Here is a 22,659-nt window from a genome sequence, read left to right as displayed (position 1 = left end):
CAAGCAAATGAATGTTGCAGGAATGCTTATCTTATGTTTCTAACTACAGAAACGGTTTCAGAACAATCTGAGATTTTGGGGGTCATGGCTTGCCGAAATGAGATTTGAATGACCCTGGGGACATCTTTGTTTGTACAGTAATTATGTGCCATGCATTCCTCAAAGCTTTATGTATTGTCTGTCTGTCTGCAGTACTGTCGCTTCAGAGTGAGGGAGTGTTGGGATATCGAGAACTTGTGGGTTTTGGCTATTTTTGTGATTGGTGGCTGAGGATGTGATTGTGATTGGTAGTTCTTCAGTCCACTCCAAACTATTGAACATAATCCTTAACAGTTAATGATTTAGCGAGAGAGGCTCCGGAGCGCTGATAACAAACTGATCACCTGCGCAGACGGTCTCTTCAGGCTCCGTGCACTGATAGTAACTGTTAGGCTATATGACTCACTAGTCATATGATGGCATACTTTGTGTTTTCATAGTAAACACATCTATGCTGGCTTCAAAATTCACAAGTAAATGGCAAGTGGTGGATGACAATACTCTGTGCCTGTCTTTGCAGTCTTCTTCAATCCCTGTAAAAAAGGAAATTCCCTAAATGGACAGTATATTGCTCCTCCTATTTGCAGAGACATTTCCTGTGTCATTGGGCTTGTTATCAGTGAGTGTGATAGTGCCTTTTTGTGAGAGCTCAGCTAATGATTCCACCCCTACCATAAACTGTGCGGCCTGACTTTCTACAGGATATGGTCTCAAAGGTTAAAAGCCTTTATTGGGGTCGCCCAAATTTGGGTGGCGGAAGTGACTCACTGTCAGATGGTGGGTTGGGCGACGCCAGAGGGAGATGGGGACGTGTTCAATCAGGCCTTTTGGTTTGTTAGTCATAGGCGTTAAAGGAAGCAGTGCCTTTTTTTTAATGAAGAATCTGAGAAACATTTGATGGTGAGGCAAAGGGATGACTGAAGCACAGTAAGGAACAGAGGATTGGAGATGAGAAACAAGGATAGTGTTGGGCAGACAGACAGACAATGGACTTAACACTCAAACTCCTAACAAACTTGACCAGTTAAGGGCATTGCTAGTCAGCCATCAACACTAGGTGTTCAACCATCATAGAGCTGGGATGATAAACCGCAGGCAATCTGTTCATCACGATAAGTAGAGTATGCTAGAGAAATGTAAAGTTTGAAATTAAATAAGTTTGCTAATATGGGTGATTATTAATGGGCCAAATTGACCGCTAGAACAATTAAATAAAACAGTGGTGCACATTGATGTTATAAACGTATAGTTTATATTTATTGTTATCGCAATTGGCAATTGTCGCGATATGGATTTTTGTCCGTACGTTAGCCATCTGAAGGAAACCGAAGAAGCCAGCATTACAGTAGCTAGGACTCACTCATCTCTTCATCCTCGACCCAGTAGTCCGATCTTCCCAGTCACTCAATGCCAAATAGCCTTACTACTGTGTGTCTAGGAGCATGGCGGCGTCGACTGCCTTTACACTGTTGTTGTAGCTATGTATTTATGAGTTTGTTTATTTCCCGAGAGTGTTTCCCTGACCTCGGGTGGCCAAGATGGGCTTCCACATGGTTTAGTGTGGCCTGTCAACGCCTTCGAGGAGAGTGAGGAGTTATGTTTGTTTGCCGTTACTAGTGTAGGCCTCTGCACCCAATACGCTCTCTACCGGCCACCCCCGCCTCTTATGCCTCTTCCCCTTTCAACACACTGAGAAAAGGGCAGGCTATTCCGGGGACCAGGCTTACCCACGGTCACACGTTTTGTGTGACAAAGTTGATATACGTGTGGACACGAGCTGTCTGTGCTAGCATTCTATAGCGTGATATAGTGTATCGTGAAATTTGTTGTTTTCTGTCCTGGGAGTGTGACTGGGATCTGACAATTTTTGGAATCTGTTCCCAACTACCAAGGCCCTATCGGTCTTGGCCTTGTGCAGGAAGTGCCATATGAGCCTCTTGGCAGGCTTCTGTGAGCGGTGATATGATCTGGGCTAGGCTGCTGTTTCTGGAGATTTTCCCTGGAAGTCAGCTGTTTTGTTTGGTGGGCGGGGAAGGGCATTGCTAAAAGAGACAGGAACCAGTTCTGGCAGGCTACTGACTGAGGACAAGTCCTCCTCTTGGTTATGTTTTAATTTATACTCAAGTCCATTTTTTAAAATATTTTTTTTCTTTTTTTTACCCTGGTATTTACGAGATGCAAGCCAAAATGTTTGATAACCTGAGTTGAATTTTTTTGGGTTAGCCGAAATGGGACTGTGAAATTGTAATCGTTGAATTCTGTCATTGGAGGAAATATTGCTGACAAGATGCAGGTGACCTTGAGCCTTTTCAAGGGAGTCTGCAAAAACTCTGCAGTGAATACTATGATATTTCTTAAAATTTGGCAGTGTATTTTTATTAATTTATTTAACCTTTTATTTAACTAGGCAAGTCAGTTAAGAACAAATTCTTATTTACAATGACGGCCTACCAAAAGGCAAAAGGCCAAGAGAGACAACACTACATAAAGAGAGACCTAAGACAACAACATGTCATATGTTGCTGCCATGCTAACACAGCATTGCAGCAGCACAACATGGAAGCAGCACAAAAGAGGGTACAAACATTATTGGGCACAGAGACAACAGCACAAAGGACAAGAAGGTAGAGGAGACAATACATCACGCAAAGCAGCCACAACTGTCAGTAAGAATGTCCATGATTGAGTCTTTGAATGAAGAGATTGAGATAAAACTGTCCAGTTTGAGTGTTTGTTGCAGCTCGTTCCAGTCGCTAGCTGCAGCGAACTGAAGTGTAATTCCGTTACTGTGGAATTGCCCAAACACATTGAGTCTAGAGAGATGAGGCAGCGTTATTAGACAGCCTGCTGACGTTCTAACAAGCACTGAGCCATGTCTCTACAGGGTTTATCTTTTACATGTTCTTTCCATAGTAGTGCCATTTGCTTTTGCCTTTCTGTGTTGTCCTCTGTAGGTGGTGACGGATGGTGAGACTGTGGAGGAACCTTTTGTGAACCGCTCATCTCATCCTCCTCAGGCCAGAGTGATGCCACTTCTCAGAATGAGACCGCTCTCCTGACACAGGGAGGTTACTCCTTCCCCAACTCGGGCTCTGTCCTCTACCTACCTCACCCCTGACTACTTACCTCACCCCAAGTCAACACCCTAGAGCTTGCTTCCTAACCCATGAACCCTCCCCTCGAATTACTACCTCAGCACTTTCCTCTATGTAAACCTGGTGCTCCCAGACCACAGTCTCCACCCTCCTGAGTCTTTCCCCTCACCCTACCCCAATCCATTACACCTTCATCAACCCCTGAGGGGCATTTAAAAAAGGCATTACCAGTGCCTACTCCCCGTTGTCAGTAAGGTGATCTAAGCCTTCCCTCTTATTACCTCAAACCCTCCTACTGTGTACTGGCACGCAAAGATGCGCTGGAACTTTGAGTGGCAGATGTTTGAGTGACGTCCCCACTCTGTCATGTCAGAGACTGGAGGAGAGGGGTGGGGCCAGAGTGGGAATCCCACGTCTGTGTTTGCCTATGAAGGTCATCAAGGCCCAGAGGAAGGAGGCATGAAGAATGAGGGAGAGATGCGAAAAGGAGAGGAGGAGGGGCAGGGAAAAGAAGAGGATGAGGATTACGATTCGGTAAGTGGGTGCATGAAGACGGAGAGAATGAGGCCCTTTCCCAATTCATATTTACTTGATTCCTTGCGTCCTCTTTCCTCACCACCTCCTCAAACCGCATTGGAGATAAAGATCCAAGGTCCCTCTCCTCAGACCTTCTCCTTCAATGCATTTTGAGAAGGAGGTGAGGAGAGATGACCGGACAGAGGAAAGATGGAAAATTGGCTTAGGCTTCACCTCGCACAAGTAATCACATCATGTACAGCACATTACAAACAGTAAGATGCGAGTGACCTCTTTCCCTTCCTCTCTGTTCGCCCAGCCTCCAGAGAGGCAGATCGTGGTGGGCATCTGCTCCATGATGAAGAAGTCCAAGTCCAAGCCCATGACCCAGATCATGGAAAGGCTGTGTAAGTTTGAGTACATCACCGTGGTCATCTTCCCCGAGGAGGTCATCCTCAACGAGCCAGTGGACAAATGGCCCCTGTGTGACTGCCTCGTCTCCTTCCACTCCAAAGGTACAAACGAACGTACGTATGTGCACCCACCGCATACGATTACGTGCATCAGGTACTGGCGTGCCCATGCACATTGCACAGATTAACGTGTATAATGTATATGCATGCCAATATACAGTAAGTATACACGAATACAATCTGTACATACCGAACACAGTCATTCCCATCTTGCTCATGTTTAGTCATAGTGTACGTCTGACTTGTCCTGGTTTAAATTGGGTATATCTTAGGAGAAGGATCAGAAAAGGAAAATAAACATGGGGAAATGGAAATATGTTTAGGACACCAGTATACAGACCAATGGAACGACAATGTAATGGTTGAGGAATTTTCTTCCATATCCTGTATTATTTATGTGGTTGTGTTTTGTGTATATGAATGCATGTATGGGGGTGGCTTTGTAGGTTTCCCATTGGACAAAGCGGTAGAGTACGCCAACCTCAGAAACCCACTTCTCATCAATGACCTGAACATGCAGTACTACATACAAGACAGGTATTATGGTGAACACACACGCTCAACTTCCTGCTCATACTTTGTCAAAGTCTGTTGACTTGTTCCTTCGTAAACGTTTTGTCTCATGTCCCGTCAGGAGGGAGGTGTATCGTATCTTGCAGGAGGAGGGGATTGACCTTCCTCGTTACGCTGTGTTAACCCGAGACCCAGACAGACCTGAAGGTAAGTGTTACAACACAACTAGTCTCTTGTGACAGACTGTTACCGTTAAATCGATCAGCTGGCTCGCGTGGACGCACATTTTGCTTCTGGGTCCCGGGATTACAAAATAAACAAACTTAAACCCTTTGTGTGTAAATGTAGTTGGAACTGATCCCAACACCCTCACTAAATTATCCTTATCAAAGTCCACTCGCACAGTCTAAGAAATTGATGTGCATTGCGAGCAAATACGGTTCTGGATAGTTAGCTCACAGTGGGAAGGCACTGAGTTCCTGATGTCTATTGCCGTGGTGCGCAAAGGAAATCTTTTTTGTTGTGTTGGGAAGAAAAGTGCAATCATAACCTTGAAAATGAAGATTAGGGGCTCAATTCAATCCAACCCGCATTGCAGTATTTACGCGGTAGCTCTTTTTCCAATGGTCAAATTCACACTATAGCACTTTTGCAACGAACTGTCAAAATGAAGACCAGAATTGACGGGTTCACAAAAGGTTGGTGACCACTGCTTTAAAGGGTTGCATAGTTGTAGGCCTAGCCTATTGAAGATGAAGGCTATTACCATATTAACACCTGCCCAATCCTTTCAGATCTAAATTGTGCCTATGAATAGGGTTTATAGTCCAATTTCGAATGGGGCATTCATTCAAGTGTGCTTTTTAGGCCCTGATTGAACTCTGTCTCTAAATGACTGTGGTGTGTCTGCCTCCCAGAATGTAACCTGGTGGAGGGGGAGGATCATGTGGAGGTGAACGGGGAGGTGTTCCCCAAGCCCTTTGTGGAGAAGCCCGTGTGCGCAGAGGACCACAATGTCTACATCTACTACCCCACCTCAGCTGGAGGGGGCAGCCAGAGACTCTTCAGAAAGGTACTGAGGGACTAGGGAGGTACAGTTGGCTTCAAATGGGTCATGCTGTTCAAATGATAGTGGAGGGGGCGGAAGCTTTAGGAGCCATGCCGTACAGAAAGGTCTGATACTCAATTATACCCACTCGGTACTCAAACTTTTGGCCCTCATTTGAAATATTTTAGCTGCACTTGATTGGTCTTGCCTGACAGAATGAAACCAATGGAATAGTCCCAAAAGTGCACACCCCGCCCATCTGTCAGGCGGAATCAAGCGCTCTCATAAGTATATGAATGATCCCCTCTCTCCTGTAGATAGGGAGCCGCAGCAGTGTGTACTCCCCAGAGAGCTGTGTGAGGAAGACTGGCTCCTACATATACGAGGAGTTCATGCCAACGGACGGCACTGATGTCAAGGTATCATCTTAAGTGTATGCTGGTGTGTGAGCTGTGTCTTCTCGTCTCCTGCTTGGACCTGTTAGATGTAACAAATTATTTCTTGAATCATACCATGGCAATAGCAGTGTGAATGACTTCATAACATGATTCTTATTTTTGTTCTATTGCGTGGCCGTGATCATAGGCTGGTGCCACCATCTGAAAATGTTAGTGGCACGAGGGGGGAAAGTGTTAGCGGCACGAGGGGGGAAAGTGTTAGCGGCACGAGGGGGGAAAGTGTTAGCGGCACGAGGGGGGAAAGTGTTAGCGGCACGAGGGGGGAAAGTGTTAGCGGCACGAGGGGGGAAAGTGTTAGCGGCACGAGGGGGGAAAGTTAGTCCGGAGCCCTACTGTTTATGGATAACATGGTTCATGGTAGGCCAACAGAATTTTTAAAGAGAGAACAAGTGTTATGATCTCAGGGGAAGTAGGCCTATGTGAGTTTTTTAAATGCTCAGGAGTTGAGAATACTGGTATAGCTTATCCAGAGACCAAAAAGGTGTTTGATGCAAATCAACCATTATTCATATCCAATGATGTACTGCCCGTAAGGGCGGAGTACCGCTAGTATGTGTATGATATGATATCAGGTGAACACTGGGACCTGACTGTGTGTATAATAAGATGTCCTATCAGGTGTACACAGTGGGTCCTGACTATGCCCATGCTGAGGCAAGGAAGTCCCCGGCCCTGGACGGTAAGGTGGAGCGGGACAGTGAGGGGAAGGAGATCCGCTACCCTGTCATGCTCTCTGCCATGGAGAAACTGGTGGCCCGCAAGGTCTGCCTGGCCTTCAAGGTGAGGATTTTCAACCAATCAGACCACTCTGTGTTTGTCTTCTCTCCAAATCAACCTGAAGCCTTAAAACTTCTTAAACTATCCCAATAGTCTGAAGAGACTTCCTCTCCTCAACCTCGTCTTATTTCCTTCGTCTGCAATGATTGTGCAGGAGCTGGATAGGTGAAAGCAACTGATGTATTTTCAGATCAGTGCAGATGAATGAAAGAAGATGAAGGTAGGAGCCGTCTTTAGTCTGCAATATGTAAATATGTGGGCGATCTGACCAAATTCACATAGAAATGTGAGTTATAGAACGTCATTCTCAGTCTAAGCAGTAGATCTGTGCTGTGTGCTATTCCTATGCTGTTGCGTCTTTTACTTTTGGTTTTGTACACCAGCTTCAAACAGCTGAAAATGCTATATTTTTGCCTATTGAAAATATATTTCACAGTGGTTTAGATGGTACAATGATTCTCTACACTATACGTTGCTTGTTTTGTCACATAAACTGAAATTAGACAAACTATTCACATTTTTGCAACAAGAAAATGGCCAAGCGATTTTCTGCATATTGCAGCTTTAAGGAGCACTTGACTTGATTGGCTACATTCAGTTTGAATGGCTGACTGACGCATTCTTCCACTCCCAGCAAACGGTGTGTGGCTTCGACCTCTTGAGAGCGAATGGCCACTCATTCGTCTGTGACGTCAATGGCTTCAGCTTTGTGAAGAACTCCATGAAGTACTATGACGACTGTGCCAAGGTCTTGGGGTAGGTGCGGCTAGCTGTCATGTGAGGGGTCAACTATCGGTCTTCTTTACAGCTTAACCCCTGATTTACACTTTGACACTCAAGGATCAGCTGGGTATCTAAAGCCATATGTCATTCCTTGAATTGGCCAGGATCCAAACTCGCGCTCTATTGGTTGTCAGAACTCAAACACTGTTCTAGCTCACTCCATTGGTTGTCAGAACCCAAACACGGCTCTAGCTCACTCCATTGGTTGTCAGAACCCAAACGCGGCTCTAGCTCACTCCATTGGTTGTCAGAACCCAAACACGGCTCTAGCTCACTCCATTGGTTGTCAGAACCCAAACACGGCTCTAGCTCACTCCATTGGTTGTCAGAACCCAAACGCGGCTCTAGCTCACTCCATTGGTTGTCAGAACCCAAACACGGCTCTAGCTCACTCCATTTGTTGTCAGAACCCAAACACTGTTCTAGCTCACTCCATTGGTTGTCAGAACCCAAACGCGGCTCTAGCTCACTCCATTGGTTGTCTTCCCCCCCACACAGGAACATGGTGATGCGAGAGCTGGCCCCCCAGTTCCACATCCCCTGGTCCATCCCCATGGAGGCCGAGGACATACCTATAGTCCCCACCACCTCAGGAACCATGTGAGTACTCTTCTCATTTTCTTCCTCCTTTCCGCCTCCTGCTTCTTTCTCCTCCTATTCCTGCTCTTCTCTCCTCTTCCTGCTTATCTTTACTAGAGGTCGTCTAACAGAGGTGGTTTAGTGAACTAAACTCATGTGATGACTAACCTCTCTTGAAACTTGAAGACTTGTGTTAGCTCCCGCAGCGAACTCCTAGGCTTTAGCTCATTGGGCTAACACAGTCTTGAGTCACGTATTCCTAGAGGACCCTGCTTCATACCAGGTGTAACACTGTTTTCCATATCCATTTGGATATGGTTTTTTAAACCCTCATCAGGATTTCTCCTGACTAAATAAAGGATGAATACAATATACAAATCAGTAATGTCACCTAGAGTTGCAAAGGGAGGGTACATTACTGGAAGCTTTCTAAGTTGACCAGTAAACTACCAGCATGTGATAACTTTCAAGGTTTTTGGGGGAATTTTATAACATGACTTCTAGTGGCCTTTTTGGGTACTTCAGATTATCACAGGTGTCTGGAATTATCTCTGGCCCTCTGTGTGGCTTTATCGCATGTAATATACAGTACCAGTCAACAGTTTGGACACCTACTCATTCTATGGTTTTTCTTTATTTTTACTGTTTTCTACATAGTATAATATTAGGGAAGACATCAAAACTATGAAATAACACATATGGAATCATGTATTAACCACAAAAGTGTTCAAATAGTTGGAAGAGTTGAAAGTAAATAGTTGGAAGAGTTGCGGAATTATTTGAAAATAATGCCATTGTTAACCTTATGGTCTATCCACTGAGACTCATGGACAGTATTGACACGGATATAAAAAATGTATACTGTGTGTGTGTGTGCGTGTATGTACAGTATATCACAAAAGTGAGTACACCGCTCACATTTTTGTAAATATTTGAGTATATCTTTTCATGTGACAACACTGAAGAAATGACACTTTGCTACAATGTAAAGCAGTGAGTGTACAGCTTGTATAACAGTGTACATTTGCTGTCCCCTCAAAATAACTCAACACACAGCCATTAATGTCCAAACCGCTGGCAACAAAAGTGAGTACACCCCTAAGTGAAAATGTCCAAATTGGGCCCAATTAGCCATTTTCCCTCCCCGGTGTCATGTGACTCGTTAGTGTTACAAGGTCTCAGGTGTGAATGGGGAGTAGGTGTGTTAAATATAGTGTTATTGCTCTCACACTCCCATACTGACTGGTCACTGGAAGTTCAACATGGCACCTCATGGCAAAGAAATCTCTGAGGATCTGAAAAAAAGAATTGTTGCTCTACATAAAGATGGCCTGGGCTATAAGAAGATTGCCAAGACCCTGAAACTGAGCTGCAGCACAGTGGCCAAGACCATACAGCGGTTTAACTGGACAGGTTCCACTCAGAACAGGCCTCGCCATGGTCGACCAAAGAAGTTGAGTGCACGTGCTCAGCGTCATATCCAGAGGTTGTCTTTGGGAAATAGACGTATGAGTGCTGCCAGCATTGCTGCAGAGGTTGAAGGAGTGGGGGGTCAGCCTGTCAGTGCTCAGACCATACGCCGTACACTGCATCAAATTGGTCTGCATGGCTGTCGTCCCAGAAGGAAGCCTCTTCTAAAGATGATGCACAAGAAAGCCCGCAAACAGTTTGCTGAAGACAAGCAGACTAAGGACATGGATTACTGGAACCATGTCCTGTGGTCTGATGAGACCAAGATAAACTTATTTGGTTCAGATGGTGTCAAGCGTATGTGGCGGCAACCAGGTGAGGAGTACAAAGACAAGTGTGTCTTGCCTACAGTCAAGCATGGTGGTGGGAGTGTCATGGTCTGGGGCTGCATGAGTGCTGCCGGCACTGGGGAGCTACAGTTCATTGAGGGAACCATGAATGCCAACATGTACTGTGACATACTGAAGCAGAGCATGATCCCCTCCCTTCGGAGACTGGGCCGCAGGGCAGTATTACAACATGATAACGACCCCAAACACACCTCCAAGACGACCACTGCCTTGCTAAAGAAGCTGAGGGTAAAGGTGATGGACTGGTCAAGCATGTCTCCAGACCTAAACCCTATTGAGCATCTGTGGGGCATCCTCAAACGGAAGGTGGAGGAGTGCAAGGTCTCTAACATCCACCAGCTCCGTGATGTCGTCATGGAGGAGTGGAAGAGGACTCCAGTGGCAACCTGTGAAGCTCTGGTGAAGTCCATGACCAAGAGGGTTAAGGCAGTGCTGGAAAATTATGGTGGCCACACAAAATATTGACACTTTGGGCCCAATTTGGACATTTTCACTTAGGGGTGTACTCACTTTTGTTGCCAGCGGTTTAGACATTAATGGCTGTGTGTTGAATTATTTTGAGGGGACAGCAGATTTACACTGTTATACAAGCTGTACACTCACTACTTTACATTGTAGCAAAGTGTCATTTCTTCAGTGTTGTCACATGAAAAGATATACTCAAATATTTACAAAAATGTGAGGGGTGTACTCACTTTTGTGATATACTGTATATGTAAACTCAGCAAAAAAAATGAACGTTCTCTCACTGTCATCTGCGTTTATCTTCAGCAAACTTAACATGTGTAAATATTTTTATGAACATAACAAGATTCAACAACTGAGACATAAACTGAAGAAGTTCCACAGACATGTGACTAACATAATAATAATAATGTGTCCCTGAACAAAGGGGGGGTCAAAATCAAAAGTAGCAGTCGGTATCTGGTGTGGCCACAAGCTGCATTAAGTATTGCAGTGCATCTCCTCATGGACTGCACCATATTTGCCAGTTCTTGCCTAGAGATGTTACCCCACTCTTCCACCAAGGCACCTGGAAGTTCCCGGACATTTCTGGGGGGAATGGCCCTAGCCCTCACCCTCCGATCCAACAGGTCGCAGACATGCTCAATGGGATTGAGATCCGTGTTCTTCGCTGGCCATGGCAGAACACTGACATTCCTGTCTTGCAGGAAATCATTCACAGAACGAGCAGTATGGCTGGTGGCATTGTCATGCTGGAGGGTCATGTCAGGATGAGCCTGCAGGAAGGGTACCACATGAGGGAGGAGGATGTCTTCCCTGTAACGCACAGAGTTGAGATTGCCTGCAATGACAACAAGCTCAGTCTGATGATGCTGTGACACACCGCCCCAGACCATGACGGACCCTCCACCTCGATCCCACTCCACAGGACAGGCCTTGGCGTAACGCTCATTCCTCCGATGATAAACGCGAATCCGACCATCACCCCTGGTGAGACAAAACTGCAACTCGTCACTGAAGAGCACTTTTTGCCAGTCCTGTCTGGTCCAGCGACAGTGGGTTTGTGCCCATAGGCGACGTTGTTGCCGGTGATGTCTGGTGAGCACCTGCCCTACAGCAGGCCTACAAGCCCTCAGTCTAGCCTCTCTCAGCCTATTGCGGACAGTCTGAGCACTGATGGAGGGATTGTGCGTTCCTGGTGTAACTTGGGCAGTTGTTGTTGCCATCCTGTACCTATCCCGCAGGTGTGATGTTCGGATGTACCGATCCTGTGCAGGTTTTGTTACACGGGGTCTGCCACTGCGAGGACGATCAGCTGTCCGTCTTGTCTCCCTGTAGCGCTGTCTTAGGCGTCTCACAGTACGGACTTTGCAATTTCTTGCCCTGGCCACATCTGCAGTCCTCATGCCTCCTTGAAGCATGCCTAAGGCACGTTCACGCAGATGAGCAGGGACCCTGGGCATCTTTCTTTTGGTGTTTTTCAGAGTCAGTAGAAAGGCCTCTTTAGTGTCCTAAGTTGTCATAATTGTGACCTTAATTGCCTACCGTCTCTAAGCTGTTAGTGTCTTAATGACCGTTCCACAGGTGCATGTTCATTAATTGTTTATGGTTCATTGAACAAGCATGGGAAACCGTGTTTAAACCCTTTACAATGAAGATTTGGGAAGTTTTGGGGGATTTTTACGAATTATCGAAAGACAGGGTCCTGAAAAAGGGACGTTTCTTTTTTGCTGAGTTTGTGTATATAGGCACAGTTGAAGTCGGAAGTGTACATACACTTAGGTTGGAGTCATTTAAAACTCGTTTTCCAACCACTCCACAAATTTATTGTTAACAAACTATTGTTTTGGCAAGTCGGTGAGGACAAATACTTTGTGCATAACACAAGTAATGTTTCCAACAAATGTTTACAGACAGATTATTTCACTTATAATTCACTGTATCATAATTCCAGTGAGTCAGAAGTTTACATACACGAAGTTGACTGTGCCTTTAAACAGCTTGGAAAATTCCAGAAAATGACGTCATTGCTTTAGAAGCTTCTGATGGACTAATTGACATAATTTGAGTCAATTGGAGGTGTACCTGTGGATCTATTTCAAGGCCTACCTTCAAACTCAGAGCCTCTTTGCTTGACATCATGGGAAAATCAAAAGAAATCAGCCAAGACCTCAGAAAAAAATTGGAGACCTCCACAAGTCTGGTTCATCCTTGGGAGCAATTTCCAAACGCCTGACGGTACCACGGTCATCTGTACAAACAATAGTACGCAAGTATAAACTCCATGGGAATAGCAGCTGTCATACCACTCAGGAACGAGATGTATTCTGTCTCCTAGAGATGAATGTACTTTGGTGCAAAAGGTGCAAATCAATCCCAGAACAACAGCAAAGGACCTTGTGAAGATGTTGGAAGACACAGGTACAAAGTATCTATATTCACAGTAAAACGAGTCCTATATCGACATAACCTGAAAGGCCGCTCAGCAAGGAAGAAGCCACTGCTCCAAAACCGCCATAAAAAATGCCAGACTACGATTTGCAACTGCACATGGGGACAAAGATTGTGGAGAAAAAAAACTTTTTGGGAGAAATGTCCTCTGGTCTGATGAAACAAAAATAGAACTGTTTGGTCATAATGACCATCGTTATGTTTGGAGGATAAAGGGGGAGGCTTTTAAGCCGAAGAACACCATCCCAACCGTGAAGCACGGGGGTGGCAACATCATGTTGTGGGGGTGCTTTGCTGCAGGAGGGACTGGTGCACTTCACTAAATAGATGGCATCATGATGCAGGAAAATGGATATATTGAAGCAACATCTCAAGACATCAGTCAGGAAGTTAAAGCTTGGCTGCAAATGGGTCTTCCGAAATGGACAATGACACCATGCGTACTTCCAAAGTTGTGGCAAAAATGGCTTAAGGACAACAAAGTCAAGGTATTGGAAGGACCATCACAAAGCCCTGACCTCAATCCTATAGAAAATGTGTGGGCAGAACTGAAAAAGCGTGTGCGAGCAAGGAGGGCTACAAACCTGACTCAGTTACACCAGCTCTGTCAGGAGGAATGGGCCAAAATTCACCCAACTTATTGTGGGAAGCTTGTGGAAGACTACCTAAAACCTTTGTCCCAAGTTAATTTTTTTTAAGGCAATGCTACCAAATACTAATTCAGTGTGTGTAAACTTCTGACCCACTGGGAATGTGATGAAAGAAATAAAAGCTGAAATAAATCATTCTCTCCACTATTATTCTGACATTTCACATTCTTGAAATAAAGTGGTGATCCTAACTGACCTAAGACAAGGAATTTTTACTAGGATTAAACGTCAGGGATTGTGAAACTGAGTTTAAATGTATTTGGCTAAGGTGTATGTAAACTTCCGACTTCAACTGTATGTTTGTGTTTTTCAAGTATAAATTATCTGTTAATTACTGAGTATTCCAGTATCTTTGGTAAGTTATCCAAAGCTTTGCAACCCTAATGTCACCTATCCCGCAGGATGGAGCTGCGCTGTGTCATCGCCATCATCCGCCACGGAGACCGCACCCCCAAACAGAAAATGAAGATGGAAGTCAGACACACTCTGTGAGTCTTTCCATCTTCCCGTTTCCTGCTCCTCAAATGCCCCCTCTCCCCATTCCCAGTGGATATATCACCTGCTCCTCAAATGCCCCCTCTCCCCATTCCCAGTGGATATATCACCTGCTCCTCAAATGCCCCCTCTCGCCATTCCCATTGGACAGAATTTGACACATGACGTTTAATGACTTTCTGATCAACGTCATATAACAAATACAACTTGTAATTCACCTTCCCCGGTCCTGTTGTGTCTCACTTGTTTCCGTTGTGTCTTTTTCAGATTCTTTGAGCTGTTTGAGAAGTACGGAGGGTACAAGTCAGGGAAACTGAAGTTGAAGAAGCCCAAACAGCTACAGGTCAGTCCAAGTATCTCTTCTTTGCCTGTAACCCAGGAACCTGCAGTGTGTTCCTCTGTTGAGGGGAACTCTATTTATGACAATATGGTAGTTTTTCAATGTTTCTTCAATCTGGAAGTTTTTCCTGACCACTGTTGCCTTCGCTTGCTCTTGCCCTTCGCTTGCACTTTGTAGGGGTTAAGGCTTTGGTTGCTGTTAAGCACTTTGACACATTAGTTTGATTGACTGATGTCAGTTGTGTGTGTGTGTGTGTGTGTATAGGAGGTGCTGGACATTGCCCGGCTCCTACTGGCTGAGTTGGGGCAGCACACGGACTGTGAGATTGAGGAGAAGAAGGGTAAACTGGAGCAGCTCAAGACTGTCCTGGAGATGTGAGTGAGACTCTTATAGCTGGGCTATAGGCACACACACATCATGCCCTGATCTGTCCATTTTATCGACCATGCATAAGGTAGTGAGTGATCTGCTCTGCTGTGTCTATGATGCGTTGGTGTAGAAACCTCCTGTGTCATTGCTGTGTATGTCTGTAGCTCAATACAAAGATTGAATTGGCCTTATTCACTAAGCACACTAGCCTAGTAGCTTTCACATTTACTTTGTGAACACCCCCCTCCATGTTTCTCTAACTCTTTTTCTCCCTATCTCTTTTCCTCCCTCCTTTCTCTCTCTCCTCCTCTCTCTCCAAAGGGAATCCAGCTTGAATGACACTCAGTACGCACCTTTCCCCCCCCTGTCCTTTTAAAGGAAGAGGTTCACTCCTCCTTGTTCTCCGCACTCACTGTAACCACTGCTACCATTAACCCCTATTCAGAATGATGAGGGATGTTATACTGAACTTAGAATCAGGGAGCACTAGCCACAACAGTGTGCGTGTGTCCGCGTGCGTTTGGGAGAGTGCTTTGTTGTCTGCAATGCATGTCGTTCTGAAAGTTGCCCTGTAATTCCTCTCACTATCCCTTCGCCCTCCTCCTCACTCTTCTCATTCTCCGTGTACTATATGTAGGCTTACTGTTTGAGCCCGTTGATAATGGTATGGGATTGCATATTAACCAGTTACCTGTAGCACCTCATTGACAATAACCAAGGACAACATTCTTGGTTGGATCAAATACAAAGGCCCAGAGTAATTTCAGTATGTTTAAAAAATATACATTTGAAGTCGGAAGTTTACATGTACCTTTAATCTTGGTTTTTCACAATTCCTGACATTTAATCCCTTGTAAAAATTCCCTGTTTTATAGGCTGACCACACCGCTCGCGTCGTGTGTGCGAGCATTGCAAAATATATTTAGAAATCTATGTTATTCAATTGCACCCACACTGCTTGCGCGTGCCAACGAGCGTCTGCGTTGCCATGGGCTAAAATAGAAATCAGTTCTATTTCTGACGCAGATCGCGCTGCAAGTCCTGCCTCTCCCATCTCCTCATTGGTTTGTAGAAGCAGGTACCCACGTGCCATCTCCTTATTGGTTATACCCACGTGGGTGACTGAAAGACGAACGAGGTCAGTGGCGGTAATGCACCTAATCTATGAAAGGAAGAGAGATGACTAGAAACGATTCGGTTGACCGTTTTATGTGTTGATTAATTGTCGGAGTAGAGGACCTTGGGCATTGCAGGTAAAATAACAACTCAATGTTTATATCCCAGGACAAATTAGCTAGCAACAGCAAGCTAGCTAAATAGGTCAAATTAGCTAGCATGTGCTAGCTAAATTGCCATACATGTTTAATGCTTTTCGACCTGTCCCCAAATTAATGTAATTGGTTCAGAGTTTGTTTTGATACGTGTCGTGATCGCGTTTGGTGTGGGGGGACAAAATAGATTTATGCACGATGGTGCACGTGCGCAGCCGGTTTGGGTTCCGTGTTAGGTCAGTTAGGATCACCACTTTATTTTAAGAATGTGAAATGTCAGAATAATAGTAGAGAAGGATTTATTTCAGCTTTTATTTCTTTCATCACATTCCCAGTGGGTCAGAGGTTTACATACACTCAAGTAGTATTTGGTAGCATTACCTTTAAATAGTTTAACTTGGGTCAAACGTTTCGGGTAACCTTCCACAAGCTTCACACAATAAGTTGGGTGAATTTTGGCCCATTCCTCCTGACAGAGCTGGTGTAACTGAGTCAGGTTTGTAGGCCTCCTTTTTCTATAGGATTGAGGTCAGGGCTTTGTTATGGCCACTCCAATACCTTGACTTTGTTGTCCTTAAGCAATTTTGCCACAACTTTGGAAGTATGCTTGGGGTCATTGTCCATTTGGAAGACCCATTTGCTACCAAGCTTTAACTTCCTGACTGATGTCTTGAGATGTTGGTTCAATATATCCACATCATTTTCTGCCTCATGATGCCATCTATTTTGAAGTGCACCAGTCCCTCCTGCAGCAAAGCACCCCCACAACATGATGCTGCCACCTCCGTGCTTCACGGTTGGGATAGTGTTCTTCGGCTTGCAAGCCTCCCCCTTTTTCCTCCAAACATAACGATGGTCATTATGGCCAAACAGTTCTATTTTTGTTTCATCAGACCAGAGGACATTTCTCCAAAACGTACAATCTTTGTCCCCATGTGCAGTTGCAAACCGTAGTCTGGCTTTTTTATGGCGGTTTTTGAGCAGTGGCTTCTTCCTTGCTGAGCGGCCTTTCAGGTTATGTCGATATAGGACTCGCTTTACTGTGGATATAGATACTTTTGTACCTGTTTCCTCCAGCATCTTCACAAGGTCCTTTGCTGTTGTTCTGGGATTGATTTGCAGTTTTCGCACCAAAGTACGTTCATCTCTAGGAGACAGAACGCGTCTTCTTCCTGAGCGGTATGATGACTGCGTGGTCCCATGGTGTTTATACTTGTGTACTATTGTTTGTACAGATGAATGTGGTACCTTCAGGCGTTTGGAAATTGCTCCCAAGGATGAACCAGACTTGTGGAGGTCTACACATTTTTTTATGAGGTCTTGGCTGATTTCTTTTGATTTTCCCATGATGTCAAGCAAAGAGGCACTGAGGTTGAAGGGAAGGCCTTGAAATATATCTACAGGTACACCTCCTATTGACTCAAATGATGTCAATTAGTCTATCAGAAGCTTCTAAAGCGATGACATAATTTTCTGGAATTTTCCAAGCTGTTTAAAGGCACAGTCAACTTAGTGTATGCAAACTTCTGACCCACTGGAATTATGGTACAGGGAATTATAAGTGAAATAATCTGTCTGTAAACATTTGTTGGAAAAATTACTTGTCAGGCACAAAGTAGATGTTCTCACCGACTTGCCAAAACTATAGTTTGTTAACAAGAAATTTGTGGAGTGGTTGAAAAATGAGTTTTAATGACTCCAACCTAAGTGTATGTAATCTTCCGACTTCAACTGTATATACACACACAGAGTACGAGTCAAAAGTCTTGCACACTCTTGGCATTTTCTCAACCATCTAAATGAGGTAGTCACCTGGACTGCATTTCAATTAACAGGTGTGCCTTGTTTAAAGTAAATTTGTGGGATTTCTTGATCGAATTTCTGCAAAGAAACCACTACTAAAGGACACCAATAATAAGAAGAGACTTGCTTGGGCCAAGAAACACGAGCAATGGACATTCGACCGGAGGAAATCTGGCCTTTGGTCTGAGTCCAAATGTGCGATTTTTGGTTCCAACAACCGTGTCTTTGTGAGACGCCGAGTAGGTGAACGGATGATCTCCGCATGTGTGCTTCCCACCATGAGGAATGGATGAGGAGGTGTGGGGGTGCTTTGCTGGTGATGCTGTCTGATTTATTTAGAATTCAAGGCATACTTAACCAGCATGGCTACCACAGCATTCTGCAGCAATACGCCATCCCATCTGGTTTGCGCTTAGTGGGACTATCATTTGTTTTTCAACAGGACAATGATCCAACACACCTCCAGGCTGTGTAAGAGCTATTTGACCACGAAGGATAGTGATGTAGTGCTGTATCAGATGACCTGGCCTCCACAATCACCCGACCTTAACCCAATTGAGATGGTTTGGGATGAGTTGGACCGCAGAGTGAAGGAAAAGCAGCCAGCAGCTCCGCATATGTTGGAACTCCTTCAAGAATGTTGGTAAAGCATTCCAGGTGAAGCTGGTTGAGAGAATGCCAAGAGTACAAAGCTGTCATCATGGCAAAGGGTGGCTACTTTGAAGAATCTCAAATATATATATGTTTTTATTTAACACTTTTTTTGGTTACTACATGATTCCATATGTGTTTTTTCATAGTTTTGATGTCTTCACTATTATGCTACAATGTAGGAAATAGTACAAATAAGGAAGAACCCTTGAATGAGTGTCAACTTTTGACTGGTACTGTATATATATATATATATATATATATATATATATATATATATATATATATATATATATATATATATACAGTGCATTTGGGAAGTATTCAGAGCCCTTGACTTTTGTCCACATTTTGTTTCAGCCTTATTTTAAAATGGATAAAAAAAATAAAAAAGTATAAACACAATACCAAAATAATGACGAAGAGAAAAAAAAGATACCTTCTTTACGTAAGTGTTCAGACTCTTTGCTATGAGACTAGAAATTTAGCTCAGTTGCATCCTGTTTTCATTGATGATCCTTTATGTTTCTACAACTTGATTGGAGTCCACCTGTGGTAAATTCAATTGATTGGACATGATTTGGAAAGGCGCGCACACACCTGTCTATATAAGGTCCCATAGTTGACTGCATGTCAGAGCAAAAACCAAGACATGAGGTTGAAGGAATTGGTGACTGGTGAACTGGTGAAGGGTACCCAAAAATGCTGCAGCATTGAATGTCCCCAAGAACACAGTGGCCTGCATCATTCTTCAATGGAAGAAGTTTGGAACTACCAAGATTCTTCCAAGAGCTGGCCACCCGGCTAAACTGAGCAGTCGGGGGAGAAGGGCCTTGGTCAGGGGGGTTACAGATGGAAGCGACTCCTCAGTAAAAGGCACATAACAGCCCGCTTGGAGTTTGACTAAAGGCACCTAAAAGACTCTCAGACCATGAGAAACAAGATTCTCTGGAATGAAACCAAGATTGAACTCTTTGGACTGAATGCCAAGCGTCACATCTGGAGGGAACCTGGCACCATCCCTATGGTGAAGCATGGTGGTGGCAGCATCATGCTGTGGGGATGTTTTTCAGTGACAGGGAGACTAGTCTGGATCGAGGGAAAGATTAACTGAGCAAAGTACAGAGATGGTAGTGGTTTCTTTGCAGCAATTCGACCATGAAGACCTGATTCTCCTATGAACAGTTGATGTTGTCTGTTACTTTTTTTTGGTCTACAATCATAGGTGCAGTTAACTCTAATCAATTTATCCTCTGAAGTTGAAGAAACGTTCAAAGTTCTTGACATTTTCTGTATTGACTGACCTTCATGTCTTTTAAAGTAATGATGGACTGTAATTTATTCGCATATTTTGAGCTGTTCTTTCCATAATATGGACTTGGTCTTTTACCAAATAGGGCTATCTGTCATTGTAAATAGAATTTGTTCTTAACTGACTTTCCTAGTAAAAAGGTTAGTAAAATATCTTCTGTAAACCACCCCTACCTTGTCACAACACAACTGATTGGCTCAAAAGGATTAAGAAATTAACTTTTAACAAGGCATACCTGTTAATTGAAATGCATTCCAGGTGACTACCTCATGAATCTGGTTGAGAGAATGCCAAGAGTGTGCAAAGCTATCATCAATCAAGGCAAAGGGTGGCTACTTAGAAAATCAAATATAAACTATATTTTGATTTGTTTAACCCTTTTTTTTGGTTACTAAATGATTCCATATGTGTTATTTCATATTTTTGATGTCTTCACTATTATTCTACAATGTAGAAAATAGTAAAGATAAAGCAAAACCCTTGAATGAGTAGGTGTCCAAACTTTTGACTGGTACTGTATATTATTATTATTTTATTTTTATTTTTTATATACATACATACCCCTTGATTTTTTGCCCCCCCACATTTTGTTACGTTACAGCTTTTACTTTAAAATTGATTACATTTATTTTCTTATCAATCTACACACAATACCCCATAATGACTAAGGTTTTTAGAAATGTTTGCAAATTTAAAAACTGACATATCACATTTACATAAGTATTCAGACCGTTTACTCAGTACTTTTGAAGCACCTTTGCCAGCAATTGCAGCCTCCAGTCCTCTTGGGTATGACGCTACAAGCTTGGCACATCTGTATTTGGGGAGTTTCTCCTGTTCTTCTCTGCAGATCCTCTCAAGCTCTGTCAGGTTGGATGGGGAGCATTGCTGAACAGCTATTTTCAGGTCTCTGCAGAGACTCAGACCATGAGAAACAAGATTCTCTGGTCTGATAAAACCTAGATTGAACTCTTTGGCCTGAAACCTAGCACTATCCCTACGGTGAAGCGTGGTGGTGGCGGCATCTCGCTGTGGGTATTTTTTTCAATGGCAGGGACTGGGAGGCTAGTCAAGATCGAGGAAAAGATGAACAGTGCAAAGTACAGAGAGATCCTTTAAGAAAACCTAGTCCAGAGCGCTCAGGACCTCAGACTGGGGTGAAGGTTCACCTTCCAACAGGACAAAGACCCTAAGCATCAGCCAAGACAACGCTGGAGTGGCTTCGGGACAAGTCTCTGAATGTCCTTGAATGCCCAACCAGAGACAGGACTTTAACAGACACAATGTAGTTGAGTACGGTTACATGCACACAACGTGATTATTGTGGATAGTCAGATTAATATAATGGTTTGATTAAAACGTTTACATTCTTTGCAAGAAGAACGATGTAATAATCCTGCTTACATGGACACATCTGAAATAAGGCTACCTGTTGGCACTCTGATATATTCCCGAAAATCAACAATTAAAATAAACTTTCTACCACAGTCTCCATGTTATTTTTGGTAAACATATTTGAGTCGAAACATATAAAGTTTGCATGTGAAAACTACTTCTAAGATTCATACATTCAGTTGTTCCAAACTCACTTCACTCGCACTAAAGAGGGAGGCTTGCGCTACCTGTGTTGGCTCAGGTAGATTAGATGAAATACACCGATGGAATGCCAATTATTATTATTTTCTTTACGGTTCAGTAATTTCGAAAGATAGCGCCGAAAACCAGGTTTCAATTGGCGTGTGGTTATTTCGAAATGGACCTTACGCCGGTTATGATGAACATATTTAAGGCGTTTTACATGACTTTTGCATAATCTGCCTACTGCCGTAATCTGTTTTTTAATATCGAATTATTCCTGTGCATGTAAACATACTCATTGTCTGTTGGAGCAGGTCCTCATTACGCATTTGATCTGTGCGCGCTGGGCTAAAGCTATGGGGATTCCAGGATCAGTCGTAAACACTGACCGTATCGCCTATCAAATCCATTTTCCATCACGGGGCCGTCATGTACTTGGTCTGTAAGTCTTGTCATACTACATGTTTGTCCCAAGGGCTCCTAATCTTTTTCCTATTAGGGGACAGTATTTTTCTATTAGTGGTGGATATGCTAAATTATTATAGCCTTGAACAGCTGCTGTTACATAACGCAGCCCTCACTATTGCCACAGCACTGTATCGCAAACCACAGGGGAGGCCGAGAGACCGTTTTACACAACCGGGTGGGTGGAATCCCAATGGTGTCGTCTTTCACCCCTGAGTGCTATGCACTTTAACCAAAAGCCTGTCACATCCAAAAGGACAGCGCTGGTATGGCACATGAGGGATTAATAGTGACACACAGTGACAGCGGGTGTCCAAAGGCCACACACAAAACATGTTTCCAGAAACATGGTGGACAGCTAGTTTAGCCTAGCCTAACTAGCCACTTACTGAATGACAGACTGAGCACCTGCTAGCTAGCGTTTGAAGCTAGTGGGAGACTGTTCTCAACCATGGTTCTGAAATGAAACGTGTCCAACAAAGTTGGAGTCAATTCCATGGGGGGGGGGGGGGGTTACATTCAGGAGATTAATTGAAATTCAGTCCAATAAATAATTGAATTCAATCCAAGAAAATATTTATATTTTTTAAATGTGGGTCTTTTTAAATGTACTTCCTGACTTGACAGATTTAGATTGGAGTTGAGTTCAATGCTGGTCTTGACATGTCACATGTACAGCACACACACAAACCCAGACATGTATAATGA

At 43.9% G+C, this 22,659-nt stretch overlaps 1 protein-coding gene across 4 annotated transcripts in view; it reads left to right on the top strand.

Moving 5' to 3' along the window:
- LOC120066088 (inositol hexakisphosphate and diphosphoinositol-pentakisphosphate kinase 1-like) overlaps positions 1–22,659 on the top strand; it is a 66,762-nt gene that overhangs the window by 4,095 nt on the left and 40,008 nt on the right. For 2 of the 4 annotated variants that reach the window (XM_039017188.1, XM_039017186.1), the window contains exons 2-13: positions 2,994–3,668; positions 3,970–4,165; positions 4,570–4,660; positions 4,758–4,843; positions 5,554–5,708; positions 6,002–6,103; positions 6,761–6,922; positions 7,554–7,675; positions 8,201–8,302; positions 14,069–14,155; positions 14,430–14,505; positions 14,767–14,876. In XM_039017188.1, coding sequence (XP_038873116.1) covers positions 3,501–3,668; positions 3,970–4,165; positions 4,570–4,660; positions 4,758–4,843; positions 5,554–5,708; positions 6,002–6,103; positions 6,761–6,922; positions 7,554–7,675; positions 8,201–8,302; positions 14,069–14,155; positions 14,430–14,505; positions 14,767–14,876 — 1,457 coding nt within the window. In that variant the 5' untranslated portion in view covers positions 2,994–3,500. Of the gene's footprint in view, positions 1–2,993; positions 3,669–3,969; positions 4,178–4,569; positions 4,661–4,757; positions 4,844–5,553; positions 5,709–6,001; positions 6,104–6,760; positions 6,923–7,553; positions 7,676–8,200; positions 8,303–14,068; positions 14,156–14,429; positions 14,506–14,766; positions 14,877–22,659 lie in introns of all 4 variants that reach the window. The other 2 variants (XM_039017187.1, XM_039017184.1) reach the window with 1 other exon arrangement.

The sequence above is a fragment of the Salvelinus namaycush genome, chromosome 21 (genome assembly GCF_016432855.1).
Source record: "Salvelinus namaycush isolate Seneca chromosome 21, SaNama_1.0, whole genome shotgun sequence".
Taxonomy (NCBI): Eukaryota; Metazoa; Chordata; class Actinopteri; order Salmoniformes; family Salmonidae; genus Salvelinus; species Salvelinus namaycush.
This window is presented reverse-complemented; position numbering and strand designations above follow the sequence as displayed.